Source organism: Scyliorhinus canicula, chromosome 5 (genome assembly GCF_902713615.1).
Source record: "Scyliorhinus canicula chromosome 5, sScyCan1.1, whole genome shotgun sequence".
In the NCBI taxonomy this organism is placed as follows: Eukaryota; Metazoa; Chordata; class Chondrichthyes; order Carcharhiniformes; family Scyliorhinidae; genus Scyliorhinus; species Scyliorhinus canicula.
Genome location: NC_052150.1, coordinates 213,982,313 through 214,009,684, shown reverse-complemented (window position 1 = coordinate 214,009,684; position 27,372 = coordinate 213,982,313). Strand labels below are relative to the sequence as shown.

General features: G+C 45.2%; 1 protein-coding gene across 3 annotated transcripts in view; it reads right to left on the bottom strand.

Moving 5' to 3' along the window:
* obscnb (obscurin, cytoskeletal calmodulin and titin-interacting RhoGEF b) overlaps positions 1-27,372 on the bottom strand; it is an 896,193-nt gene that overhangs the window by 324,045 nt on the left and 544,776 nt on the right. For all 3 annotated transcript variants that reach the window (XM_038798455.1, XM_038798456.1, XM_038798458.1), the window contains 3 exons: positions 19,056-19,322; positions 1,055-1,330; positions 485-757 (listed from right to left, as the gene is read on the bottom strand). In XM_038798455.1, the coding sequence (XP_038654383.1) occupies positions 485-757; positions 1,055-1,330; positions 19,056-19,322 (816 nt within the window). The remainder of the gene's footprint in view (positions 1-484; positions 758-1,054; positions 1,331-19,055; positions 19,323-27,372) is intronic.

The window sequence follows — 27,372 nt, the reverse complement described above, 5'->3', positions numbered from 1 at the left end:
CACCATGGCAGAGGCGGAAGAGACCCCCTCCCCTGCGCATGCGCTTGTATGACGTCAGCAGCCGGTGCATGTGTGGTCTTACGCCGGCCGGCGAAGTTCTTTCGCCCCTGGCTGGCGAGGCGCCAAAGGCCGTCCACGCCAGCCGGCGGAGTGGGAACCACTCCGGCGCGGGCCTAGCCCCTCAATGTGCGGCCCGACGCCAGAGTGGTTCACACCACTCCAACACGCCGGGATCCCCCGCCCCGCCGGGTAGGGGAGAATCCGGGCCCCGAGCAAGCTCGGGGACTGGATGGCCTGCTCATGTCCCTAATTATTTCATTGAGTGTCAGGCAGTCCAAGAACACCAACTAGTCATCTATGAATTGTAACTTAAGAAGTTCCAAATTTCTATTATCAGGCTGTTCATTCAAATCTTTTAAAAACCTTTTTAGGTCTAACCTATCAATCTTACATATTTAATTGACATCAACATGTAGCATCTTACCAATAACAGTTAATTTTGCTGAAGTAATGGCATCCCTTGAAGCAAAGGTTATTTCTCCAGAATGATTAAATTGAGCATTTTGTAGTATCATTTTGTGAGTGTTCTTCTCCGTCCTTTTTTCCCAATGTTCGTCTGAATGAATATCAGTTTCATTCAGAAACCAGCTCACTTCAGTAGTAGGAACCACTTCACTCAGTACACATTCAAATTCAGCATCATTGCCTTGAACCACTTCAGTATTGCTCAAAGTCTTCAAAATGTTAACGTGCCATCCTACACAGAAGAATATATAAATATACTCATACACACAAAATAATGTTCTTTGCTAACACTGCGAGAAATATCAAATCAGTCAGATTTCAAGTTTAAGCTATTTTAGTTAACCAATCATAAGAAAGGAATGTAGTAGAGTTCCCAGACCAATACCGTGACAATTGTATTGAGAAACAATCAAATATTTTTTCCCCTCTATTGTTATAATTATGGAAGATAAATTAATTTTTAAGGACTAGTTTCCTTTTGATTACCTGGAGAAAATGTTATAAAATGGAAATCACAATATTCTTTTACCTTTAACAGTTAAATAGGCTGATGATATGGCATTTCCAGATACAAAGGTCACTCGGCAGCTGTCTGAAGAAATTAAGTTCTTTAAGAGCAACAAATGTCGTTTTCCAGCTTCAAGGATTGCCATTTCTATGTTTTCAGTCTGTGTAATGGCAATGTCATCCATCAGCCACTTGCAATCGTGTAACTGTGGCCTGGACAAGTGGCATTCAAACAAAGCCTCACCTCCTTCTGATGTATCTACATTTTCCAGACCTTTGAGAATATCAGGTTGCTTTGCTGTTTGAAGAAAATATAGACACTTATGTGACTCACAATGCTTTAATGTTATACTTTTTAGTTCAATCTTTTATTCCTCAAAGTGAGGGATATTTCAAGCTTAGAAATAGAACACAGAACAATTTCAGTGTTAATATGAAACACTCCCAGGTTAGGTATAGCATGATTAGGTACAGAATAAAGTCTCCTCTAGTCTGCCCAGCAAGACTACTCTCACCCTCAGAAAACATTGCTATTGCACAAGTAAGTTATTTTCTACTTTGTGCAAAAATCTGGAATTAAATGTCTAATGATGATCATTATTGACTGTCGTAAAAACCCATCCAGTTCACCAGAGAAGAAAATTCACCATCCTAACTTGGTCTGGCTTACATATGTGGTCGACTGTTAAATGGACTCTGAAATGAACTAGGAAGTCATTCAGTTGGAAAACTGCTAAAAAGGCAATAAAAATGAATGAAACTGGACAGACCATCCAGCATGACCTAGGCATCGGAAACAACAACGGCAGACTCAGCCCTATCGACCATGCAAAATTCTTCTTACTAACATCTGGGGGTTGTGCCAAAATTGGGAGATGCCATAGAAACTAGTCAAGCAATAGCCTGACAGAGTTATACTTATGGAATCATACCTTACAGATAATGTCCCAGGCTCCATCATTACCATCTTTGGGTATGCCCTGGTACCAATGCTGTCATCTGTGGCAGGTAGATTGGTGAGAATAAGATCATGGGCAGAGTTGGCGGAACAGTGGTATACAGTCAAGAGGGAATTGCCTTGGGAATCTTCACCATCAACTGTGGACTCCATGAAGTATCATGGCATCAGGTCAAACATAGGCATAGAAACACCTCCTGCTGACTACCACGTACCATCTACCGTCAGCTAATGAATCAGTACTCCTCCATGTTGAACACCACTTAGAGGAAACAGTCAGGGTGGCAAGGGCACAAAATGTACTTTGGATGAGGACTTCAATGTCCATCACCAAAAGTAGCTCAGTAGCATCACTATTGACCGAGCTGGCTGAATCCTAAAGGACATAGCTGCTGGACTACAACTGCGGCAGGTGGATGGGCAGGTGGCAGGTGAACCAACAAAAGGGAAAAACATGCTTGACCTCATTCTCACCAACCTGCCTGCCACACATGTCCATGACAGCTCTAGTACCAGTGATCACTGCACAGCCCTTGTGGAGGTGAAGCCGCATCTCCACATTGAAGATACCCTCCATCGAGTTATTTGACATGACCACTGTGCTAAATAGCATAGATTTTGAACAGATCTAACAACTGGGCAAACCTGAGGTGCTGTGAGCCATCATCAGCAGTAGAATTGTACTCAACCACAATCTATAATCTCATGGCCTGGCATATCCCCCACTCTAACATTATCATCAAGCCAGGGTTCAACCCTGGTTCAATGAAAAGTGCAGGAGGGTATGCGAGGAGCAGCACCAGGCATATCTAAATGTGAGCTGTTGATCTGGTGAAGCTACAACACAGGACTGCTTTTGTGCCAAACAGCATAAGCAGCAAGTGATAGAGCTAAATGATGTTACAACGAATGGATCAAATCTAAACTCTGCAAGTGTTGCCACATTGAACTGTGAATGATGTGGACAATTAAACAACTCACTGGAGGAGGAAGCTCCACATATATTCCCATCCTCAATGTTGGAAGGGCCCAGCATCAGTCTAAAAGGTAAGATATGCTGCATTCGCAACAACCTTCAGCCAGAAGTGCTGAGTGAATGATGTCCCGTAACAGCTTCTCCGAACAGGCGCCGGAATTGAAGCCTCATGACAATAAGCGATTTTCATTTCATTCATTTCATTATCTCGGTCTCCTCCGGAGGTCCCCACCATCATAAATGCCAGTTTTCAGCCAATTCAATTTGCTCTACATAATATGAAGAAACAGCTGGAAGCACTGGATACTGCAAAGGCTATGGTCCTGACAATATTCTGGCAACTGAACTGAAGACTTGGGGTGCAGAGTGTGATGCAGCCCGAGTCAAGCTGTTCCAGTACAGCTTCTACACTGTGGAAAATTGCCCAGGTATGTCCTGTACACAAAAACCAGGACAAATCCAACCCAGCCAAACTATGTCCTTTGCATCTACTACCAACCATCAGTAAAATGATGGATGGGGTCATCAACAGTGCTATCAAGCGGGACTTGCTCAGCAATAATTTGCTCACTGGTGCTCAGTTTCAGTTCGAATTGGGTCACTTTGCTCATTGCAGCCTTGGTTCAAATCTGGAAAAAGATTAACTCCGGAGATGAGATTGATTCTTTTTTTACACAGAGGGTGGTGAGTGCCTGAACACGCTGCCAGGGGAAGCAGATTTTGGAAGCAGATTCATTAACGGCGTTCAAAAGGCATCTCAACAAATACATGGATATGAAGGGTATAGAGGGATATGGCACTAGGAAGTGCTGAGGGTTTTGGCCAAGGGTGGTATCTTGACCGGCACAGGCTTGGTGGGCCGAAGGGCCTGTTCCTGTGCTGTATTGTTCTTTCTTCTTTGTAATTTGCTTTTATCTTTGTGTTTAATTCACTGCCACTTCTCTTCCAGGAATACCTACCCTGAAGAAGTACTGCTCTTCTCTTCAACAACATTTCTGTTTGCCCGTTTTGCCCTGTCCACCTTCTTTCCTTTCCATTTCCCTCTTAGTGCTTGACAAGGTGTTTACATAGAGGGTGGTGGGAGCTGGAAACTCGCTGCCTGAAAGGGTGGTGGATGCAGAGACCCTCATAACATTTAAGAGATATTTAGATGTGCACTTGCGATTCCAAGGCATCTCAGGCCCAGTGCTGGAAAGTGGGATTGGACTAGTTAGGTGGTTCTTTTTGACCAGCACAGATTGACGGGACAAATGGTTTATCACATTAAAGGTGCAATATAAATTGTTATTGCAGTAGGGAGATGCCCACAATCCTGATGAAGTTTACACTGAATCCCCTTCTCTCTGGTCAAATAAAACACAATTTTCTCTCCTCTGCTTGCACACAGAGCATCAGTGACTTGCCTTAAAGAGCAATAGGTAAAAAACAGGGAGGTGTGCTGTCTGTTCCAGTTTGGAAGAATCCCAACATGAAAACGTTTACTATCACCTTCACAGTCACTGGCTGCGCTATCCTCACCCTGCTCTAAGACTTCATATCAGCCTGCAAGATTTCAGGGATCACCTCTTTTGTAAAATGGAGACTTCACAAACATGGGGTGGAATTTTCAGTTTCCTGCTGCTTGGAATGGTGAGAATTCATACCCAATATAGTGCTCGGAAGCCCATTATTTATGCACAGGTCAGTATCTCTCCAAATCACCTGGCTGGTCAGCTGTTGATTCATTCACCCTGCCACTACCTGACATTACCCACTCCTGGTATCCTTCTTCAGGAGCTGTTTAGCACAGGGCTAAATAGCTGGCTTTTAAAGCAGACCAAGGCAGGCCAGCAGCATGGTTCAATTCCCGTACCAGCCTCCCCGATCAGGCGCCAGAATGTGGCAACTAGGGGCTTTGCACAGTAACTTCATTTGAAGCCTACTTGTGACAATAAGCGATTTTCATTTTTCATTTTAATTTCAGGGTCGAAGATCTGGGCTCCATATCTCACATTCTCATTCTGTTTTCAGAAAACATATCGAGATGTCAGGCAACCACAGAAAGAAGGCAGGCAGACACAAGAAGGCGGCCCTGCTTCTGCCCTGACACCCTCAAGACGTTGATACAAGGAGTGCGTAAGCATATGGATGTGCTTTATCGCAAAGCCGGCTCCAGAAAGCATACCAGCCTCACCTCTCCAGCCTGGGAATCCAACGCAGAGGATGTCAGTGCTGCTGGCCATCGTACTTACAATGCCATCCAGAACAGGATGAATGATCATATAGGCATCAGGGTAAGTCATCCTTTAGCACCCTCTAATATCAAAACTCTCATCATGGCATTATGTACTCAAAAGGTTGCTGTCTTTTGGGATCTCACGCAACCATTAGCGGCGGGGACATATCACATGATTCTCTGAAGGAAACATCACCACCATCTTATCTATCATGTCGCTCACATGCTATCCTTAGTCCCTTCTGGGAGGGCTCACCACACAAAGGGGACATTCATCTTACCCAAACTCTGTTCCATCCTTCCTCATTACATGTCCCTCTTTTGTCTTCATCCAGGGGAAGCTTGCCCACAACAGGTGGGAAAGACCCCAGACCACACGCTTACCGCAGCATCCACCAGCGCAGAGACACGCATCTCGGTGGGGAAGAGCTCTAGATTGGGCAAGTCTCTCTGGCACGTGGAGGACTGCTGAAGACCACCAGCCGCTCAGGCCCGAGTCAGATGATGAGCGGCTGCCAGCCCAATGCTGGATGTGCAGCAACAGGCAGCGGAACATCAGGCAGAGATCTCACAGTCAATCAGCAGACTAAAGTGAATTATGGAGGAGTCTGTTCACGTTCTTTTTGATGTCATGGTTTTGACATATGAATGACTCGAGGTCACCATGGAAGGTTGTTGACCTTGGTTTTGTGGTCTACAACGGATTACACAACCACACACACTGGTAGGCACTATCAGTGGCTGGGCGAAAGGGGGTGAGGTACCTTAATCACCCTCTAGGCGTCCCTTCATCAACTCTTGCTGGTCAGACCGAGGCGGGTGCATTTGCCCCTGAACAGGAGGCCCTTATCAGACCAGGGCCCTCCAGGCCTTGGACCATAGAAGATGTCTGACAAGGTCATCACAGACATCAGGGGTAGAAGTCAGCAGGCTGTCTCCACTTCTGCCGCAGATGTTGAAGCTGCACCCAAGTATGGCGGCAGAAGTCAATCTTGTACCATGGGTGTTCAACCACTATAAAAATATTGCACTTTTGTTGTTTATGTGATTGGCTTGGTCAATTGAAGGCACTGTGATGATGTACTTTTGAATCCTCTTTTATCGAGGTTTAGCCATCCTCCCACTCACTGACAGTGTGAGATCCACATTCATGTGATGACAACCTGACTGTAGGTAGTTTCAGTTACCTTGTGAGATTTCAGGGAGATGTGCATTGCATGTGCGTGATTAAAGTGTTTGTAACCCTTCTTCCTCATGAAATATCATTGTGTGAGAGCAGCTTAGCGGTGTTAGGGTATGAGCAGCAGCTGTGCCTCCTCCGTGGTGCCGAAGGGAAGACCTGAGGATATCCCCAACCATGTCCTCATCTCTCTGGCCACTGTAGTTTCTCATTAACGGCTTTGGATTGGATTGGTTTTATTGTAATGTGTACCGAGGTACAGTGAAAAGTATTATTCGGTGTAAAGTCCAGACAGATCATTTCATGCATGAAAAAAAACATTGTACATTACATAAATACGCCATGTAAATACATAGACACAGGCATCGTGTGAAACATAAGGAGTGCAGTGCTATTCAGTAGAGAAGATGTGTGAAGAGATCAGGGGCGAAATTCTCCGACCCCCAGCAGGGTCGGAGAATCGCCTGGGGCCATCTAAAATTCCGCCCCCACCGTGGCAGAGATTCTCCGCCACCCGGGAAGTGGCGGCGGCGGAATCTCGCCACTCCGATCGGAGAGGCCCCTGCGGTGATTCTCCGGCCCAATTGGGCCGAAGTCCCGCCGCTGGGAGGCCTCTCCCGCCTCCGAGGTTTAAACCACCTCTGGAACGGCGGGATCAGCGGCGCGAGCAGGCCCCTGGGGTCCTGGGGGGGCGGGGGGCGATCGAACCCCGGGGGGTGCCCCCACGGTGGCCTGGCCCCCCGCTCAGACTCCGGGCCAGTGCACTGGGTACACTATTTTCCTCTGTGTCCGCCACGGCCTCCGCCATGGCGGAAGCGGAAGAGAACCCCACATCGCGCATGCGCCGGCAGTGACGTCAGCGGCCAGCTGCTGCTAACGTCACTGTCGGCGCATGCGCCGACCGGCGAAAGCCTTTCGGCCAGCCCCGCTGCCGGGGGCGCCGGTTTTTTGCGTCAGTCTTCTGGTGCAAACTGCTCCGGCGCGGGGCTGGCCCCCAAAGGTGGGGAGAATTCCCCACCTTTGGGGAGGCCCGACCCCTGAGTGGTTGGCGCTACTCCCCTACGCCGGCACCCTCCGTCACGTCGGGTAGGGGAGAATGCCGCCCCAGATTTGTCCATAAGAGAGTAACTCAGGAAACTGGTAACAGCGGGGAAGATGCTGTTTTTGAGTCTGTTCGTGCGTGTTCTCAGACTTTTTTATCTCCTGCCTGATGGAAGAAGTTGGAAGAGTGAATAACCCAGGTGGGAGGGGTCTTTAATTATGCTGCCTGCTTTTCTAAGGCAGCGGGAGGTGTAGACAGAGTCAATGGATGGACGATGGGTTCGCGTGGGATGGACTAGGCTGTGTTCAAGATTGTCTGTAGTTTCTTACGGTCTTGGGCCGAGCAATTGCCACACCAGGCTGTGATGCAACCAGATAGGATGCTTTCTATGATGCATCTATAAAAATTGATAAGAGTCAATGTGGACATGCTGAATTTCCTTAGTGTCCTGAGGAAGTATAGGCACTGTTGTGCTTTCTTGGTTGTAGTGCGTCAATGTGGGTTGTCCAGGACAGATTGTTGGTGATGTGCACACCTAGGAATTAAAGTGGCATGGGTACAACTTCCATATCTTGCTTCTTAAATGGCATCACCCAGTGGATGCTCACCATTATCATCCTCTTGGGGTTCCTGCTCTTCATCCTCCAAGGAGCTCCATCCTTCTCTTTTCACCCTCTTTGTAGTACCAGGTTATGAAGGGTGCAACACACAGCGATGGTGAGGAGTTTTTCGGGAGTGTAATGCAGTGCATCACCTGAACGGTCCAAACATCGGAAGCAAATTTTCAGAAAGCGAATGGTCTGCTCGATTAGGGACCATATGGAGCTGTGAGCTGCGTTGTACCTCTCCTCCGAATCACTTGGAGGCTGACACACCGATATCATGAGCCAGTATTTCAGTGCGCATCCCTTACCCACAAACATCCATCCCTGAAGATGCTTAGGCCCTCTGAAGATCTGAAGAATCTGGAACTGACTCAGGATGTATGACTCATGGCAAGTCCCTCGGTACTTGGCACAAACCTGCAGCATGTGCATCCGATGATCACACACCAGTTAAACATTAATGAAATGATGGTCTTTATGGTTGATAAAAATTAGGGATTGCTCCAATGGAGCCTTTAAAGCCACACAATTGCACCTTGCACACTTGGGAATCTTGAGATAACTGCAAAGCCATTAAATCTTGCAGCCTGGCTATTTCTGAATGCAAAATAAATCCTGAGATAGCTGCGAAGCCATTGCAACCGTTACCGGGGTGGCACGGTAGCAAAGTGTTTAGCACTGCTGCCTCACAATGCCACGGACCCAGGTTCGATTCCGACCACGGATGACTGTCTGCATGGAGTTTGCACATTGTCCCCATGTCTGTTTGGGTTTCATTCAGGTGCTCCGGTTTCCTCCCACAGTCCAAAGATATGCAGGTTAGGTGGTTTGGCCATGCTAAATTGTCCCTTAAGGTTGAGTTGCAGGGACATGGCGGGGGATTGGGCCTGGGTAGGGTAGTCTTTCGAAGGATCAGTGCAGACTCAATGGGCCAGAAGGCCTCCTTCTGCACTGTAGGCATTCTATGATTCCATGAGTCTTGCAGCTTCGCTATTTTCATCGAGTGCAAACCTCGCATTGTGATGAGCCTTGCTGAAGAAGGCATCTATGGCTTCCTTGACGCACCTATGTGTTGGGGACTGCGAGATGCTGCACAGGTCCCCTGTTGATTCCCAGAATGATCTGCATGCAAAGAAATTGAGTACCTTCAAAGTCACTGGCAGGGGATAGCCTTCCAATCCACAGGGCATTAGGTTTTCATGAAGAATGTGGCAGCTGTGACCTCCCATTTATTTCTCACAATCCAAATGTAGATGGTTAGCAACAGAGCTGAGCACAACATCAACCCAAACAGAATTAAAAAAAAAAAAAATTTAGAGTACCCAATTATTTTTTCCAATTAAGGGGCAATTTAGCGTGGCCAATCCATCTACTCTGCACAATTTTGGGTTGTGGGGGCGAAACCCACGCAGACACGGGAAGAATGTGCAAACTCCACACGGACAGTGATCCAGAGCCGGGATCGAACCTGGGACCTCAGTGCCGTGAGGCAGCAGGGCTAACCACTAGGCCACCGTGCTGCCCAACCCAAACAGAATTAATTCTTAAATGAACAGTTCTAGTTCTTAAGCGAACCAATAGTGAAGATACTCCAGAATATATTGATTATAGAGGTGTAAAAGAAAGGAAGTCCAACAGAAAGTATGAATTTTCCATCCTTAATGTAGTAGATATCATTGGTATTGGCTGCCCATACATTTGGTTTGATTCGTTCATGTGTTCGAAGCATTGCTGGAAAGGACTGCATGAATTGTTCGTCCCTATTTAACCTTGAGAAGATGATGTCTGAACTGTCTGTTTCATCTGCTGCAGTACAAATAGTAATGGTATGTACAGAACGCTGTTTGACAGGGAGTTATAGGATGAAGGATCTATATTTCCTGAACGGTTTGTGAATTGGAGGGTAATTTGCAGGTGGTGATGCTCCCATGTACATGCTGCTCTTGTCACTCTAGGTGGTAGGGGCCATTGATTAAGGAGGTACTATCTAAAAAGCCTTGGTGAGTAGTGCATCTAGTATATGGGACACACTGTTGTGGTGCATCAGGAGTGATTGTTTAAGGTGGTGGATTTGGTGTCAGTAAAGTTGTCCTGGATGGTGTCTAGCATTTTAAACATATTGGAGCTGCACTCATCCAGGCAAGTGAAGCAATTCCATCACACTCATGACTTGTACTTTGGAGGTGGTGAAAAGGCAATGGAAGGCCTCTGATATGCTCATATAGCCACAGTATTTGTGTTTGATCTAGTTATGTTTCCGGTAAATGATGACCCCCATCACCATCCCCAGAATGCTCACAGTGGGAGATTCAGTGATGGTGGCCGGGATTCTCCCCTACCCGGTGGGGCGGGGGGTCCCAGCGTGTTGGAGAGGCGTGAACCACTCCGGCGTCGGGCCGCCCCAAAGGTGCGGTGGTCTCCGAACCTTTAAGGGCCAAGCCCTCACATTGAGGGGCTAGGCCCGCGCCGGAGTGATTCCCACTCCGCCGGCTGGCGTGAACGGCCTTTGGCGCCACGCCAGCTGGGGCCGAAAGGACTTCGCCAGCCGGCGTAAGTCCGCGCATGCGCCATGGCGAAGGCGGAAGAAAAAGAGTGCGCCCACGGCACAGGCCCGCCTGCCCATCGGTGGACCCCGATCGTGGGCCAGGCCATCGTGGGGGGCACCCCCCCCGGGGTCAGATCGGCCCGCGCCCCCCCAGGACCCCGGCGCCTGCCCGCGCCACCTGCTCCCGCCAGTAAGGTTTAATCCACGCCGCCGGGAGAGTGTCAGCGGCGGGACTTCGGCCCCTCGCGGGCTGGAGAATCGCCGCGGGGGGGCCGCTGACCAGCGTGGCGCGATTCCCGCCCCCGCTGAATCTCGGGGGCGGAGAATTTGGGACACGGCGGGGGCGGGATTGATGCCGGCCCTGGGCGATTCTCCGACCCGGCGGGGAGTTGGAGAATCCCGCCCGGTAACAGTGGAATATTAAGACGTCATTAGACTCTTGTGGACCTGGGCATTACCTGTCACCTGCGGTATTTGTCAATTATTAGCCCATACCTGAATGGGTCATAGTGTTTTACAGCTAGCAAGATACCCTTCGTCCGTGACTGCGGCAACCATCAAACACCTGTCTATTCTAATTCCATTTTGGTCCATAGCTTTGTATGTTATAGCATTTCAAGTGCTCATCTAAATGTTTTTCAAATGTTGTCAGAGTTCCTGCCTCTACCTCCCTTTCAGGCAGTGAGTTCCAGACTCTCACCACCCTCTGGGCGAACAATTGTTCCTCAAATCTCCTGCCACTTACCTTAAATCAGGGGAAAGGTTTATTCCTATCTACCTACCTATGTCTTTTATAATTGTGTACACCTCAATCAGGTTCTACCACAGCCTTCTCTGTTCTAAGGAGAACAACTCGCGCCTAACCAATATCTCTTCACAGGTGAAACCCTCCAGCCCAGGCAACGTCCTGATGAATCTCCCCTGCACCCTTTCTACTGTACTTATAGTGTGGCGACCAGAATCACAGATACTCTAGCTGAGGCCTAACAATTGTTTTATTCAGCTCCATCATAACCTCCCTGCTCTTACATTCTATGTCTTGGCTAATGAAGGAAAGTATCCCATATGACTTCTTAATCATCTTATCTACCTGTCCTGGTGCTTTCAGGGACCAATGGACATCACGCCAATGTCCCTTTAGTCCTCTGTATTTCCCAGCATCCTAGCATTCATTGTGTAATCCTTGACTTGTTAGTCCTCCCAAAATGCAACAGCTCACACTTTTCAGGGTTAAATTCCATTTGCCATTGTTCTGCCATCTGACCAGCCCATCTATATGGAGCCATCTATTACGAGGAATTAAGGGCTACGGGGAGAATGCTGGTAGGTGGAGTTGAAATGCCCATCAGCCATGATTGAATGGCGGAGTGGACTCGATGGGCCAAATGGCCTTACTTCCACTCCTATATCTTATGGTCTTATGGTCTTATATCACCCTGTAATCTAAAGCTTTTCTCCTTGCTATTTACACCACTAATTTCTGTGTCATTTGCGAACTTACTGATCACAACCCCCCCCATAATCAGGTCTGGATCATTAATGTCCACTACAAACAGCGTTGATCCCTCTGGTACACCACTGGACACAGGCTTACAGTCACACAAACAGACTTAAACCATCCCTCTGCCCCCTGAAATAAGCCAATATTGGATCCAATTTGCCAAATTGCCCTGGAGCCCATGGACTCTAACTTTCTTGCTCAGTCTCCCAAGCGAGAACTTGTCAAAAGCCTTACTGATGTCCATGTAGACTACATCAACTGCACTACCCTCATCGACACACCTAGTCACCTTCTCGAAAAATTCAATTTGTTGCACATGATCTCCCCTTGACAAAGCCATGTTGACCATCTTTGATTAATCCTCATCTCCTTCACGTGGAGAATAATTCTGTCCCTCAGAATTGTTTCCAATAATTTCCCTGTCACTGATGTTCAACTCACTGGTCTTTGATTATGTGGTTTTTCCCCTACTTCCCTTCTTGAATAATGTTCCCTTCTCCAAGAGGGCATGGACTGCTTCAGTATCTATGAGGTTGCAAATGCAGCTGTGCAATCATCAGCGATTATCCCCATCTCTGACATTATAATAGAAGTAAAGTTATTGATAATGTCAGGAAAACAGCTAATTTTACACGGGCTCTACTTGTACTGTTAAATATTCAAAATATGGTATAGTTTTAAGTGGGTTTAATTTATTGTTGCTGTGTAAGGAAGGATAAGCCTATAATTAGATTTGTGTTAGGCAAAGATTCGCAACCTTAGGGTAGGAAGGCTTTTAGAATGTAGTTTTTAGCTGAATTCATAACAGATGGTTATTGTAGGCTAGAGAGGGAACATCTCTCAGCTTTGCTAGAAGAAAAGCCATACCAGGGAGCAGAAGATTTAAAGAACAGCTAGTTAAGGAAACTGGAAAAATAAAGGAGTTTCCAGAAATCTGAGGTTAAATGAGCAGAGGCAACAGGTACTAGAACAGAGAACTGTTCAGTGCAAATAGACAGAGCTAAGAAGACATTGGCTAGCGAGAAGCCAGAAAGATATCTGAATTGATTTTAAGGTTTGTGCAATTTTGTGAGCCTGTGAACCTTGAGTTAAAATAATTGTAGAAAGCGGTGGCTGGATCTCTAAGTTTGTGTAAAAGTAATTAAGACACAGGAAACCTGAAAGGTGGTGGAAAACCTGCTGCTGCATTTCCTGTTAAAAAATGGAGCAGAAGCTTTGTTTGGAAGGATATTTGGAAAACCTGGAGCATATTTTTAATGCAATCAGCTGATGGAAAGCATTGCTTGAAAGATTTTAAAGTGTGCCTTTTTGGCAGGGGAGTTTGAAAATCCCTCATATGACTGTCATCTGTGGGGATTGTGAGAGAAATCCATAGAAGATTGGTTGAATGGCATCGGCCATTTGATTCAGAGCGGGGTGCTATTTTTTGAAAACTGTATACATGCGTGAAGCTAAAGGTGCAGTTAAGGAGTATTGTACTACAATCAAACTTTTCATGTTTCATAAATGTTTTTTCTTGCTGTTAAAACTAATTAGCAATCCTGTGACTGGCTTCCTCCACATATTCTTTTTAAAAAGTAACAACTACATCTTTTTGAGCCAGGGTTCCATTGTGGTATCTTCCCATTCAGTAGTAACATCAACTGGGATCGCAACAGTAAGGTAACTGAAGGTGACTGGGAATCTGACACTACTCTGAGGAACTCTTGCAGTAATGTTCCAAGGAAGAGATAATTGGCATCCAAAAAACAACCATTTTCCTTGGAATTCGGTATGACTCCAACCAGGAGAGTTTTTGTCCCTGATTGCCGTTGGTTTCATAGGGCTCCTCAATAGACTGAGTCAAATGATGTCTTGATGCCATTCCCACATCACTTGTGGAATGCAGTACCTTTGCCAGTGTTTGGTCCAAGGCTCAACTAGTGTCAGGAGCCATGTTGTTTGGTGGAAGCCAAACTGAGCATTGGTGAGCAGGACTTCGATGAGTATAGTAATGTTGTCCCAGATGACCATAGGCTGTTTTCCCCTTTGAGGGTGATTTAACCTGAGGGTCATTACACCTCAGGTGAGGGGCAAGGTTGAGAAGGCAGAGGCTTCATGAATACCCTCAGCCGGTACGGGAATGCACAGTAAGAAGTCTTACAACACCAAGCTAAAGTCCAGCAGGTTTATTTCGAATCACTAGCTTTCGGAGCACTTCTCCTTCCTCAGGTGAATGAAGAGGTGGGTTCCAGAAACATATATAGAGACAAAATCAAAGATGCAATCCGATACTGCCCTGCGACAACGGATGAACGGACATTGCGCGACAATCGCCAGGGAGGAATGTGCCCTTTCAGTCGGGGAGCACTTCAGCAGTCAAGGCCATTCAGCCTCTGTACTTCGGGTAAGCGTTCTCCAAGGTGGCTTTCAGGACGCGCGACAACGCAGAATTGCCGCGCAGAAACTTATAGCCAAGTTCCGCACACATGAGTACGGCCTCAACCGGGACCTTGGATTCATGTCGCATTATATTCACCCTCCACCATCTGGCCTGGGCTTGCAAAATCCTACCAACTGTCCTGGCTTGAGACACTTCACACCTTCTTTAACCTGTGATTATCCCTCTCTCCAGTTATTCCGTCTGGACCTGTAGACTTAATTACCTGCAAAGACTTGCATTCAAAGTATTGTATTGCATCTTTGACTTTGTCTATATATATGTTTCTGGAACCCACCTCTTCATTCACCTGAGGAAGGAGCAGTGCTCCAAAAGCTAGTGATTCGAAACAAACCTGTTGGACTTTAACTTGTTGTTGTAAGACTTCTTGCTCACCGCAGTCCAACACCGGCATCTCAACATCATCGGGAATGAACAAAGAACAATACAGCACAGGAACAGGCCCTTTGGCCCTCTAAGCCTGCGCCAATCACGTGTCCTATCTAGACCAACTGCCTGTATCCTTCTATACCCCGTCTGTTCATGTACGTATCTAGATAAGTCTTAAAGGTCTCTAATGTATCTGCCTCACCCACCTCACTTGGCCGTGCATTCCAGGCCACCACCACCCTCTCAGGGGAAAAAACTTCCCCCGCACATCTCCACTGAACCTTTCCCACCTCACCTTGAACTTGCGGCCCCTTGTAATTGTCATTTCCGTCCTGGGAAAAAGCCTCCAACTGTTCACCCTATCTATATCCCTAATAATTTTACACACTTCTATTAGGTCGCCCCTGAGCCTCCGTCTCTCGAGGGAGAACAATCCCAGTTTATTCAATCGCTCCTCACAGCTAAATCCTCTATACCATGCAACATCCTGGTAAACCGTTTCTGTACTCTCTCCAAAGCCTCCACGTCCTTCTGGTAGTGCGGTGACCAGAAATGGACACAGTATTCCAAATGTGGCCGAACCAACGTCCTATATAATTGTAACATAATGTTCGAGCTTTTATACTCGATAGCCCATCCTATGAAGGCAAGCATGCCATATGCTTTCTTTACTACCATTTCCACCTGTGCTGCCACTTTTAAGGATCCGTGGACCTGCACGCCCAGATCTCTCCTGATGGTTTTGCCATTTATTTTACAGCTCCCACCTGAATTGGATCCACCAAAATGCATCACCTCGCATTTGTCCGGGTTAAATTCCATCTGCCATTTCTCTGCCCATTTTTGCAGCCTATCTATATCCTGGGCCGGGATTCTCCCCTACCCGGCGGGATTTCTCCGCACTTTTAGGGGCCAAGGCTTAACCTTGAGGGGCTTGGCCCACGCCGGAGTGGTTGGCGCCCCGCCACATGGCGGGAAAGGCCTTTGGTGCCATGCCAGCTGGGGCCGAAGGGACTTCGCCAGCAGGCGGAAGTCCGCGCATGCGCCAGAGCATCATCGGCCGCTGACGTCATCCCCGTGCATGCGCAGGGGAGGGGGTCACTTCCGCGTCCGCCATCGTGAAGGCTATGGTGAACGCGGAAGGAAAAGAGTTCCCCCACGGCACAGGCCCGCCTGCCAATCGGTGGGCCCCGATCGCGGGCCAGGCCACCCTGGGGGCACCCCCCGGGGCCAGATCGCCCCGCGCCCCCCCCCTGGACCCCGCTCGCGCTGCCTGGTCCCGCTGGTAAGGTAGGTGGTTTGATTCCCGCCGGCGGGACCGGCATGACAGCAGCGTGACTTCGGCCCATCGCGGGGGGTCGGAGAATCCCGTCCCTGTTGTATTCTCTGACCATCTTCATCACTATCCGCAAATCTTACTATCATCTGCAAAATTGCTAATCAGGCCCGCTACGTTTTCTTCCAAGTTATTTATATATATTTCAAAAAGCAGAGGTTCCAGTACTGATCCCTGCAGAACACCACTAGTTACAGAACTCCATTCGGTAAAATACCCTTCCACTGCTACCCCTCCATCTTCAATGGCCAAGCCAGTTCTGGGTCCATCCAGCCAGTTCAGCCTTGACACTGTGTGATCTAATCTTTTGCACCAGCCTGCCATGAGGGACCTTATCAAATGCTTTACTAAAGTCCATGTAGACAACATCCACTGCCCTACCCATATCAGTCATTTTGTCACCTCCTCAAAAAAGTTTATCAAATTAGTGAGACATGACTTCCCTCATACAAAACCATGCTGTCTGTCGCTAATAAGGCCACAGCACTTCCAAATGTGCACAGAGCCTATCTCTGAGAATCTTTTCCAACAATTTCACTATCACTGACATCAAGCTCACTAGCCTACAACTACACAGATTATCCTTGCAACCCTTCTTAAATAATGATACAACATTGGCTGTCCTCCAATCCTCTGGGATCTCACCTGTGGCCAATGAGGACACAAAGATTTCTGTCAGAGGCCCAGCGATTTCATCTCGTCTCCTCGGTAATTTGGGATAAATGTCACCTCGCCCTGGGTATTTGACTAACTTAATGCTTTTTAACACACCTAACACTTCCTCCCTCATAATAACGACCTGTTCTAAAGTGTTTACATATCCCTCTGACTCACCACTAATCAACGTGTCCCTCTCCTTTGTGAATACTGATGCAAAGTACTCATTAAGGACCTCACCTATTTCCTCCGGTTCAATACATAATTTCCCTCCTTTGTCCTTGAGTGAACCAACTCTTTAACTAGCTACCCTCTTGTTCCTAATATATATAAAATGCCTTGGGATTCTCCTTAATCCTGTCTGCCAAGGACATTTCATGACCCCTTTTTGCCCTCCTAACTCCCTGCTTGAGCTCTTTTCTACTTTCCATTTATTCCTCAAGTGCTTTATCTGTTTTTAGTTGCCTGTACCTCACATACGTGTCTTTTCTCCTTTCGACAAGATTCTCAATTTCCATGATCATCCATGGTTCCCGAATCCTGCCTTTCCTGTATATTACCGGCACATGCCTGTCCTGCACTCCCATCAGTCCTTAAAAGACTCCCACATGCCAAAAGTGGGTTTACCCTCAAACAGCCTCTCCCAAACAACAGCGTTCAAATCCTGCCTAATCTGGTTGTAGTCAGCCTTACCTCAATTTAGCACCTTAACCCTAGGACAACGCTCGAATGCTTTCATGACTAAGCACGCCTTGATTACATTATCAAGGCTACCTTCCATAACATTGTTGATGATTGACAGGAGGCTGACCGAATGGTAATTGACCAGATTACATTTTCCTTGCTTTCTGGACAATTTCCAATTTTGTTGAATAAATGCTGTAGTTGTACATCATGAAACCGCATAGCTAGAGGCATGGCTAGTTCTGGAGCACAAATCATTTATAGCTAGAATGCCATTAGGACCTATAGTCATTGTGGTCAGTTATATTCTGGTATTGCATAAAGTGAATTGAATTGGAGAAAGACTGGCTTCTGATATGGTGAGGACTTCAGGAGAAGTCTGAGATGGATCATCCACTCAGCCATTTTGGCTGAAGATGCTTGCAAAAGATTCAGCCTTGTTGTTTGCACTCTGTGTTCTGCCATCATTAAAGTTGCGGATGTCCATCGAAGACTTTTCTCTTGTTATTCGTTTAATTGTCCACCATCATTCATGACTGAATGTGGCAGAATTTCAGTTCTTCGATCTGATCTTTCGGTTATTGGATCTGGCACCATGTCAACTTCCCCACTACCCGTATAATTGTGGCCAGGGCATGGGTGGGTGGATAGACGTCAGGAACGGCAGCATGGTCTGCAAACACACTTGGCTGGGAGAGTAAAATTCTGCCCAGTGAGTGGTTTGGATTACATTGTCTGATAGAGTGGTTGATACAGATCCAACAGTAATCTTCAAAATGGAATTAGATAAATAACTGAAACAGAAATAAATTGCAGGGGTTGGGAGAAGGAATGGGATGTGGGACTAACTGGATTGCTATTTGAAAGAACCAGTGAAGACCTGACAGGCTGAATAACTGCTTCCCTACTAGATTATTCTCTGACATTTACCACTTGAGATGACCTATTTGGGAATTGGGGATGCTATTCTGAATCCAGAGGCTGCAGATAGCACATTGAGGTTTTGAGCAATTTCTGCAACAATTATAAGAATGAACAATTTCTTCCCATTAATGAAAATATGAACAAAATGAGTGGCCCTAAATTCTTTCCATTTCACGAGGAGACTCTGCGAATTGTCAGATAAATTTGCACAGCCTGGTATAAAGAAGGGTTTTATAGACACTGCAGAATACAGTATTTTGGAAATAGAGGAAACAGTAAATTTGTTCTCTGACTGGATGGGATGATTATGACCATCAATATTTTAATGAACTAAGAAGCATGGGTGAATGGTTAGGATCAAGGATGCAAATCATCACTATGGTGAAAAAGTTAGTGAGAGGATGAGATTAATTAATATGGTTGTTTAATAATTGCAAGATGAGGTTTTAAAGTCTGTTATTGTAAATATGCCATTAACAAATATATTCTTCTGTATTTCGTTTATCTTTTTGCAATACTAAATTGACATTTAAGACTGAGCACAAAATGCACTATGTTTTGGGGGCAGCATTGTATTTCTCCAGGGCTCACCTGGAACACTGAGCACTGCAGCAACCTTTGTTCCAGCTGCTTCACAAGTATACGTCCCACTATCCGCAGGGGCGACATCAGAGATTTTCAGTTTTGCTACATTCCAGTCCTGGTCAATAATCACGTGATGACCATCGGCCTGAATCTCTTTGTCATTTCTTCTCCACACAGCCTTGACTGGTCTGGAGTACTGACAGATAAACTCTGCCGTGCCATGTTCCTCTCTAGTAATATCTTCCATTTCGCTTACTACCTCAACCGTTGGATCTGTCAATCAATATGCCACAGAATGTTTATTAGTAGCATTGAAAGAAAGCCCAATATTTCATAGTTAATTTAGTTTAACAAATAGCCATATGGGATTAAGTAGGTTTCTCAACCACTAGTAGTATTTTTGATTATTTCCTGATCTAAAGAGGATTCCTATCACAGTTCTAAAAGTGGAAAGCGTCACCTGTAGCATTTCACCTTTATATGTATACGAGGATACTACCAGGACTTGATGGTCTGAGTTATAAGGAGAGGCTGGGACTTTTTCTCCTGGAGCGTAGGAGGCTTAGGGGTGAACTTATAGCGGTCTATAAAATAATGAGGAGCATTGATAGGTAGATAATCAACGTATTTTCCCAAAGGTAGAGGAGTCTAGAACTAGAGGGCATAGGTTTAAGATGAGAGGACAGAGATACAAAAGAGACCAGAGAGGAAATTTCATCACACAGAGGATGGTGAGCATCTGGAACAGGCTGCCAAAGGCAGTGGTAGAGGCGGGTAAAATGTATTCCTTTAAAATGCAGTTAGACAATTACATGGGCAGGGTGGGTATAGAGGGATATGGGCGAAATGCGGTCAAGTGGGGCTAGGTTAGTTATCGAAACTGGGTGGCATGGATAAGCTGGGCTGAAGGGCCTGTTTCCATGCTGTAAACATCTATGACTCTATGTATGTTTATATGCAATTAAGAACCAGCAAAGCTCATCTGATGAGACTTTGAATATTAGTCAAAGCTGAAATTTAATATCAGCATCACTGATTAAACAATTGCTCAGTCATTAGAATTATCACAAGAACCATTAAGAACACGAAAAGTCCATGACATTCAACAAGCCATTCCCCATTTTTTGACTGATCTCAACTCAGTCTGCAACTTTTTACCAAATCCCTCAAACATTATCTTTCCAAAAAATATGTCTAATTTGCCTTGTGAAGTATCTTTAACAGCCCGCTGTAATGGAATTCCCTGGTCATTTATTTCTAAAATCTTTGTTAAAAAGAACCTCCTGATTTCTCCTTTTGTTTTTAACTTCATAATGTTTAACTTCTTAACAACTATATGAGCCCCCTGTTATAGCATACACATTAATGGGAGAAACAGCATTTGTCGTTGCCTAGGTAGAAGCTAACACATCCATCATGGATTGCTTCTGACTGTTACTTTAATGAAGGCGTTGAAGTATTTAAAATCTATTCAATTTCAAGAATAATTCTGCTCTGTAAATCTTTAACAAAGGTCAGAATTAAGACAGGTTAGAGCTTGCTTTCTTCACAATTTTGAGGTTGTCACTTTCTATTTACTCAATTTCACTGTGATCAACCTTAAAGCAGTTGATTAGTCAATTAAGCTGTGTGGGTAAAATATTTATCCATGTAACTGGTGAGTATAACTGATGTCAAAGTATTCGACAGCACATTCAATAGGAACATTTATTAGAATGCACTGGCTACCAACCTCATGGATTGATATAACCAGACTTCCATAAAAAGGACAGCCTCCAACAATATAAAGGAAACAATACAACTATGACTGCAAACTACAAACAAAGTTAATGCATTATCAATCAAGATCTGGCAGAAGATCCAAAATAGGTTATACAATTTAAAAATTAGGGCACGAATATTGCATTGATGTACCTTTATGGGTCATTGAATGGATGTGAAGGAAAGTTAAGAGTTTTATGCAAACTAATGTCCTATCTACTGCAAATTGTTAGCAAAGGTGCAGCATTAAAGATACACAAGACAACACCAGGTTTATGCCATCATGGAGAAGAATATAGTGCAGGAAGGAATTTAGACATGCTAAATTGTCCTTGAAAGCTTGTGGAAAAGAATGAGAAAAAGGACTGACAAACAAAATTTAAATGGCATCCTCAGTACGTTCCAAAATTATCAGATCTGAGTTTCAAGTATAGTTAGTGTTGCTCTGTCAGTCAGCGAGGTAAACGATCAGCACACAAGATTCCAGAGACAGCAAATGAGATGATCAACCAGTTGATCTGCTTTTCAAAGATGGGTTGAGAGGAATGTTAGCATGATGCTGGGAGAACGCAATTTAAATATTACATTGGATCTTTTACATTCATCTAACTAAGCAGATGAGGCCAGAATTTAACAGCTGATCTGAATGTCAATCTGAAATTGACCATAGAATATATACTGAACATTGATCTTTAGCTGCAGTTTAAACTTTTTCGGCAATGGTTGGGAAAATAACAGTACATGCAGGAAAATAAACTTACCTGAATCTCCTGTGGTCATGATACTGCTTTGTCTGAGGCTATTCAACTCATAATTGGCTTGTAGTTATAACAGCATGAGCGTTTGAAAGGCATTATTGGAATACAACTTTGCTGCTTAAATTAGGCATCTGATCCTCTGGGGCAGGTGACCTACCAGTGCCTTGTTTCCGGCAAGTTAAAATAGGGGTTGGTGGAACTGTGGTGCAAGTATCATCCTGCCCTTCCCCACTCCCTTTTCATAAAACACTTTTTAGAATGTTAATTGAGTTGACTGCAAGTGCATAGAAACATAAGAATAGAGGCCAATCTGCTGATCTGTATCTCAACTTCAATAAATTATCTTTGTTCCAAACTTTTGATATCCTCACCAAACAAAAATCTATCAATCTCAGTCTTGGAAATTTCAAACATTCAAATATTGACAGTAAGTTCTACTTTTTCACTATCCTTCATATGTAAAAAAGTGCTTCCTGATTTCATTTCTAAAAGTCTACCTCTAATTTACTATTATGCCTGCTTCCTTTGAGTTCTGCTGCCAGAATAAATAGTTTCTCTGTGCCTGTCCCATCTAATCCCTTTATCAATTTAAATACATAAATTAAATCACCCCTCAATCTTTTAAATTCAAGGGAATATAAACCAAGTTATCTTCATAATTTAATTCTTAAAGCCTTGGTAGAGGCTGGTGAATCTGAGCTGAATCCCTTCGAAGGCACATCCATCTTTCCTGAGCTTGATTACCCAAAACTAAACGCAGTATTCCAGTTGGGATCTGACCTCTACAGAAATACATCTCACCTCTGGAACAGAATATTTGATATGCATGGAGAATGGAATATTGCAAAATAAAAGAGCACTTGGCACACTGTGGAATTACTAATAAGGATGTTTAACCTGATTCATTTTGGTGTTCTTGACACATTAATAATAAACTGAATCCATTACTGCTGAATTTAAGACAAGCAAGGACAATGAAAATGATACGACATTTAAGCCTGAATGAAAGCCAAGAGCAAGTAAGCTGAACTGGCTAGTTTGGTGCAGGCATGCAGATATATTTGAACAACAAATTAACTTATATGCTCTGCACCATATGTAAAATATTCTTATACAGTGACTTGCTAAGCTACCATTTTAGTACAGTATAAAATGCAACAAAGCTAGCTTTGTTTATTTTTTGACAGCTTTAGCGTCTTAACATATTAGAAGGTTATTATTAGAATCCCTGCAGCAAGATAGAACATAGAACATTACAGCGCAGTACAGGCCCTTCGGCCCTCGATGTTGCGCCGTCCTGTGAAACCCCTCTAAAGTCCCTCTACACTATTTCCTTATCGTCCATATGCCTATCCAATGACCATTTGAATGCACTTAGTGTTGGCGAGTCCACTACTGTTGCAGGCAGGACATTCCACGCCCTTACTACTCTCTGAGTAAAGAACCTACCTCTGACATCTGTCCCATATCTATCTCCCCTCAATTTAAAGCATGTCCCCTCGTTCTGGACATCACCATCCGAGGAAAAAGGCTCTCAATGTCCACCCTATCTAATCCTCTGATCATCTTGTATACCTCAATTAAGTCACCTCTTAACCTGCTTCTCTCTGACGAAAACAGCCTCAAGTCCTTCAGACTTTCCTCATAAGATCCTCCCTCGATACCAGGCAACATCCTTGTAAATCTCCTCCGTACCCTTTCCAATGCTTCCACATCCTTCCTATAATGTGGCGACCAGAACTGCACGCAATACTCCAAATGCGGCCGCACCAGACTTTTGTGCAACTGCAACATGACCTCATGGCTCCGAAACTCAATTCCTCTACCAATAAAAGCTAACACACTGTACGCCTTCTTAACAACCCTATCAACCTGGGTGGCAACTTTCAGGGAAGTATGGACATGGACACCGAGATCTCTCTGCTCGTCCACACTACCAAGAATCTTACCATTAGCCCAGTACTCTGTCTTCCTCTTATTCCTTCCAAAATGCATCACATCACACTTTTCTGCATTAAACTCCATTTGCCACCTGTCAGCCCAGCTCTGCAGCTTATCTATGTCCCTCTGTAACTTGTAACATCCTTCTGCACTGTCCACAACTCTACCGACTTTAGTGTCATCTGCAAATTTACTCACCCATCCTTCTACGCCCTCCTCCAGGTCATTTATAAAAATGACAAACAGCAGCGGCCCCAAAACAGATCCTTGTCGTATACCGCTAGTAACCAGTCAGAACATTTCCCATCAACCACCACCCTTTGTCTTCTATCAACTAGCAAATTTCTGATCCAAACTGCTAAATCACCCTGAATTCCATGCCTCTGTATTTTCTGCAATAGCCTACCGTGGGGAACCATATCAAATGCTTTACTGAAATCCATATACACCACATCAACTGCTTTACCCTCATCCACCTGTTTGGTCACCTTCTCGAAGAACTCAATGAGGTTTGTGAGGCACAACCTACCCTTCACAAAACCATGTTGACTATCTCTAATCAAATTATTCCTTTCCAGATGATTATACATCCTATCTCTTATAAACCTTTCCAAAACTTTTCCCACAACAGAAGGCTCACTGGTCTATAGTTACCGGGGTTATCTCTACTCCCCTTCTTGAACAAGGGGACAACATTTGCTATCCTCCAGTCTTCTGGCACTATTCCTGTAGACAAAGATGACTTAAAGATCAAAGCCAAAGGCTCTGCAATCTCCTCCCTAGCTTCCCAGAGAATCCTAGGATAAATCCCATCCGGTCTAGGGGACTTATCTATTTTCACACTTTCCAGAATCGCTAACACCTCCTCCTTATGAACTTCAATCCCTTCTAGTCTAGTAGTCTGTATCTCAGTATTCTCCTCGTCAACTTTGTCTTTTTCCTGTGTGAATACAGACAGAAAATACTCATTTAGCACCTCTCCTATCTCCTCGGACTCCACGCACAACTTACCACTACTGTCCTTGACTGGCCCTACTCTTACCTTAGTCATTCTTTTATTCCTCACATATCTATAGAAAGCTTTAGGGTTATCCTTGATCCTACCTGCCAAAGACTTCTCATGTCCTCGCCTAGCTCTTCTTAGCTCTCTCTTTAGAGCCTTCCTAGCTAACTTGTAACTCTCAAGCGCCCTAACTGAACCATCACGTCTCATCTTTACATAAGCCTCCTTCTTCCTCTTGACAAGTGTTTCAACTGCTTTAGTAACCCATGGTTCCTTCGCTCGACCACTTCCTCCCTGCCTAACCGGTACATACTTATCAAGGACATGCAGTAGCTGTTCCTTGAACATATTCCACATTTCCATTGTGCCCATCCCCTGCAGTTTTCCTCTCCAGCCGATATATCCTAAGACCTGCCTCATCGCATCATAATTGCATTTCTCCCAGCTATAACTCTTGCCCTGCGGTGTATACCTATCCCTTTCCATCGCTAAAGTAAACATAATCGAATTGTGGTCACTATCACCAAAGTGCTCACCTACCTCCAAATCTAACACCTGTCCTGGTTCATTACCCAGTACCAAATCCAATACGGCCTCGCCTCTCATTGGCCTATCTACATACTGCATCAGGAAACCCTCCTGCACACATTGGACAAAAATGGACCCATCTAAAGTACTCGAACTATAGTGTTTCCAGTCAATATTTGGAAAGTTAAAGTCCCCCATAACAACTACCCTTTGCAATCCTTTCCTCTACATCTCTGGAACTTTTTGGAGGCCTATAGAAAAGCCCTAACAGGGTGACCTCTCCTTTCCTGTTTCTTAACTCAGCCCATACTACCTCAGTTTTCGAGTCCTCATCAAATGTCCTCTCAGCCACCATAATACTGTCCTTGACTAACAATGCCACCCCTCCCCCTCTCTTACCACCTTCCCTGAGCTTACTGAAATATCTAAACCCCGGCACCTGCAACAACCATTCCTCTCCCTGCTCTATCCATGTCTCCAAAATGACCACAACATCGAAGTCCCAGGTTCTAACCCATGCCGCAAGCTCACCCACCTTATTCCGGATGCTCCTGGCATTGAAGTAGACGCACTTTAAACCACCTTCCTTCCTGCTGGTATACGCCTGCAACTTTGAAACCTTACTCATGACCTCACTACTCTCAGCTTAGAACATAGAACATAGAACACTACAGCGCAGTACGGGCCCTTCGGCCCTCGATGTTGCGCCGACCTGTGAAACCATCTGAAGCATATCTGACCTACACTATTCCATTTTCATCCATATGTCTATCCAGTGACCACTTAAATGCCCTTAAAGTTGGCGAGTCTACTACTGTTGCAGGCAGGGCGTTCCACACCCCTACTACTCTCTGAGTAAAGAAACTGCCTCTGACATCTGTCCTATATCTATTACCCCTCAATTTAAAGCTATGTCCCCTCGTGTTGGTCATCACCATCCGAGGAAAAAGACTCTCACTGTCCACCCTATCTAACCCTCTGACTATCTTATATGTCTCTATTAAGTCACCTCTCAGCCTTCTCCTCTCTAACGAAAACAACCTCAAGTCCCTGAGCCTTTTCTCGTAAGACCTTCCCTCCATACCAGGCAACATCCTAGTAAATCTCCTCTGAACCCTTTCCAAAGCTTCCACATCCTTCCTATAATGTGGTGACCAGAACTGCACGCAGTACTCCAGGTGCGGCCGCACCAGAGTTATGTACAGCTGCAGCATGACCTTGTGGCTCCGAAACTCAATCCCCCTGCTGATAAAGGCTAGCACACCATATGCCTTCTTAACAGCCCTATTAACCTGGGTGGCAACTTTCAGGGATTTATGTACCTGGATGCCGAGATCTCTCTGTTCATCTACACTACCAAGAATCTTGCCATTAGCCCAGTACTCTGCATTCCTGTTACTCTTTCCAAAGTGAACCACCTCACACTTTTCCGCATTAAACTCCATCTGCCACCTCTCAGCCCAGCTCTGCAGCTTATCTATGTCCCTCTGTATCCTATAACATCCTTCAGCACTATCCACAACTCCACCGACCTTCGCGTCATCTGCAAATTTACTAACCCATCCTTCTACACCCTCTTCCAGGTCATTTATAAAAATGACAAACAGCAGTGGCCCCAAAACAGATCCTTGCGGTACACCACTAGTAACTGAACTCCAGGATGAACATTTGCCATCAACCACCACCCTCTGTCTTCTTTCAGCTAGCCAATTACTGATCCAAACCGCTAAATCACCTTCAATCCCATACTTCCTTATTTTCTGCAATAGCCTACCGTGGGGAATCTTATCAAACGCCTTACTGAAATCCATATACACCAAATCAACCGCTTTACCCTCATCCACCTGTTTGGTCACCTTCTCAAAAAACTTAATAAGGTTTGTGAGGCATGACCTACCCTTCACAAAACCGTGTTGACTATCGCTAATCAACTTGTTCTTTTCAAGATGATTATAAACCCTATCTCTTATAACCTTTTCCAACATTTTACCCACAACCGAAGTAAGGCTCACAGGTCTATAATTACCAGGGTTGTCTCTACTCCCCTTCTTGAACAAGGGGACAACATTTTCTATCCTCCAGTCTTCCGGCACTATTCCTGTCGACAAAGACGACATAAAGATCAAGGACAAAGGCTCTGCAATCTCCTCCCTGGCTTCCCAGAGAATCCTAGGATAAATCCCATCTGGCCCAGGGGACTTATCTATTTTGACATTTTCCAAAATTGCTAACACCTCCTCCTTTTGAACCTCAATTCCATCAAGCCTGGTCGACTGAACCTGAGTGTTCTCCTCGACAACATTGTCTTTCTCCAGTGTAAACACTGACGAAA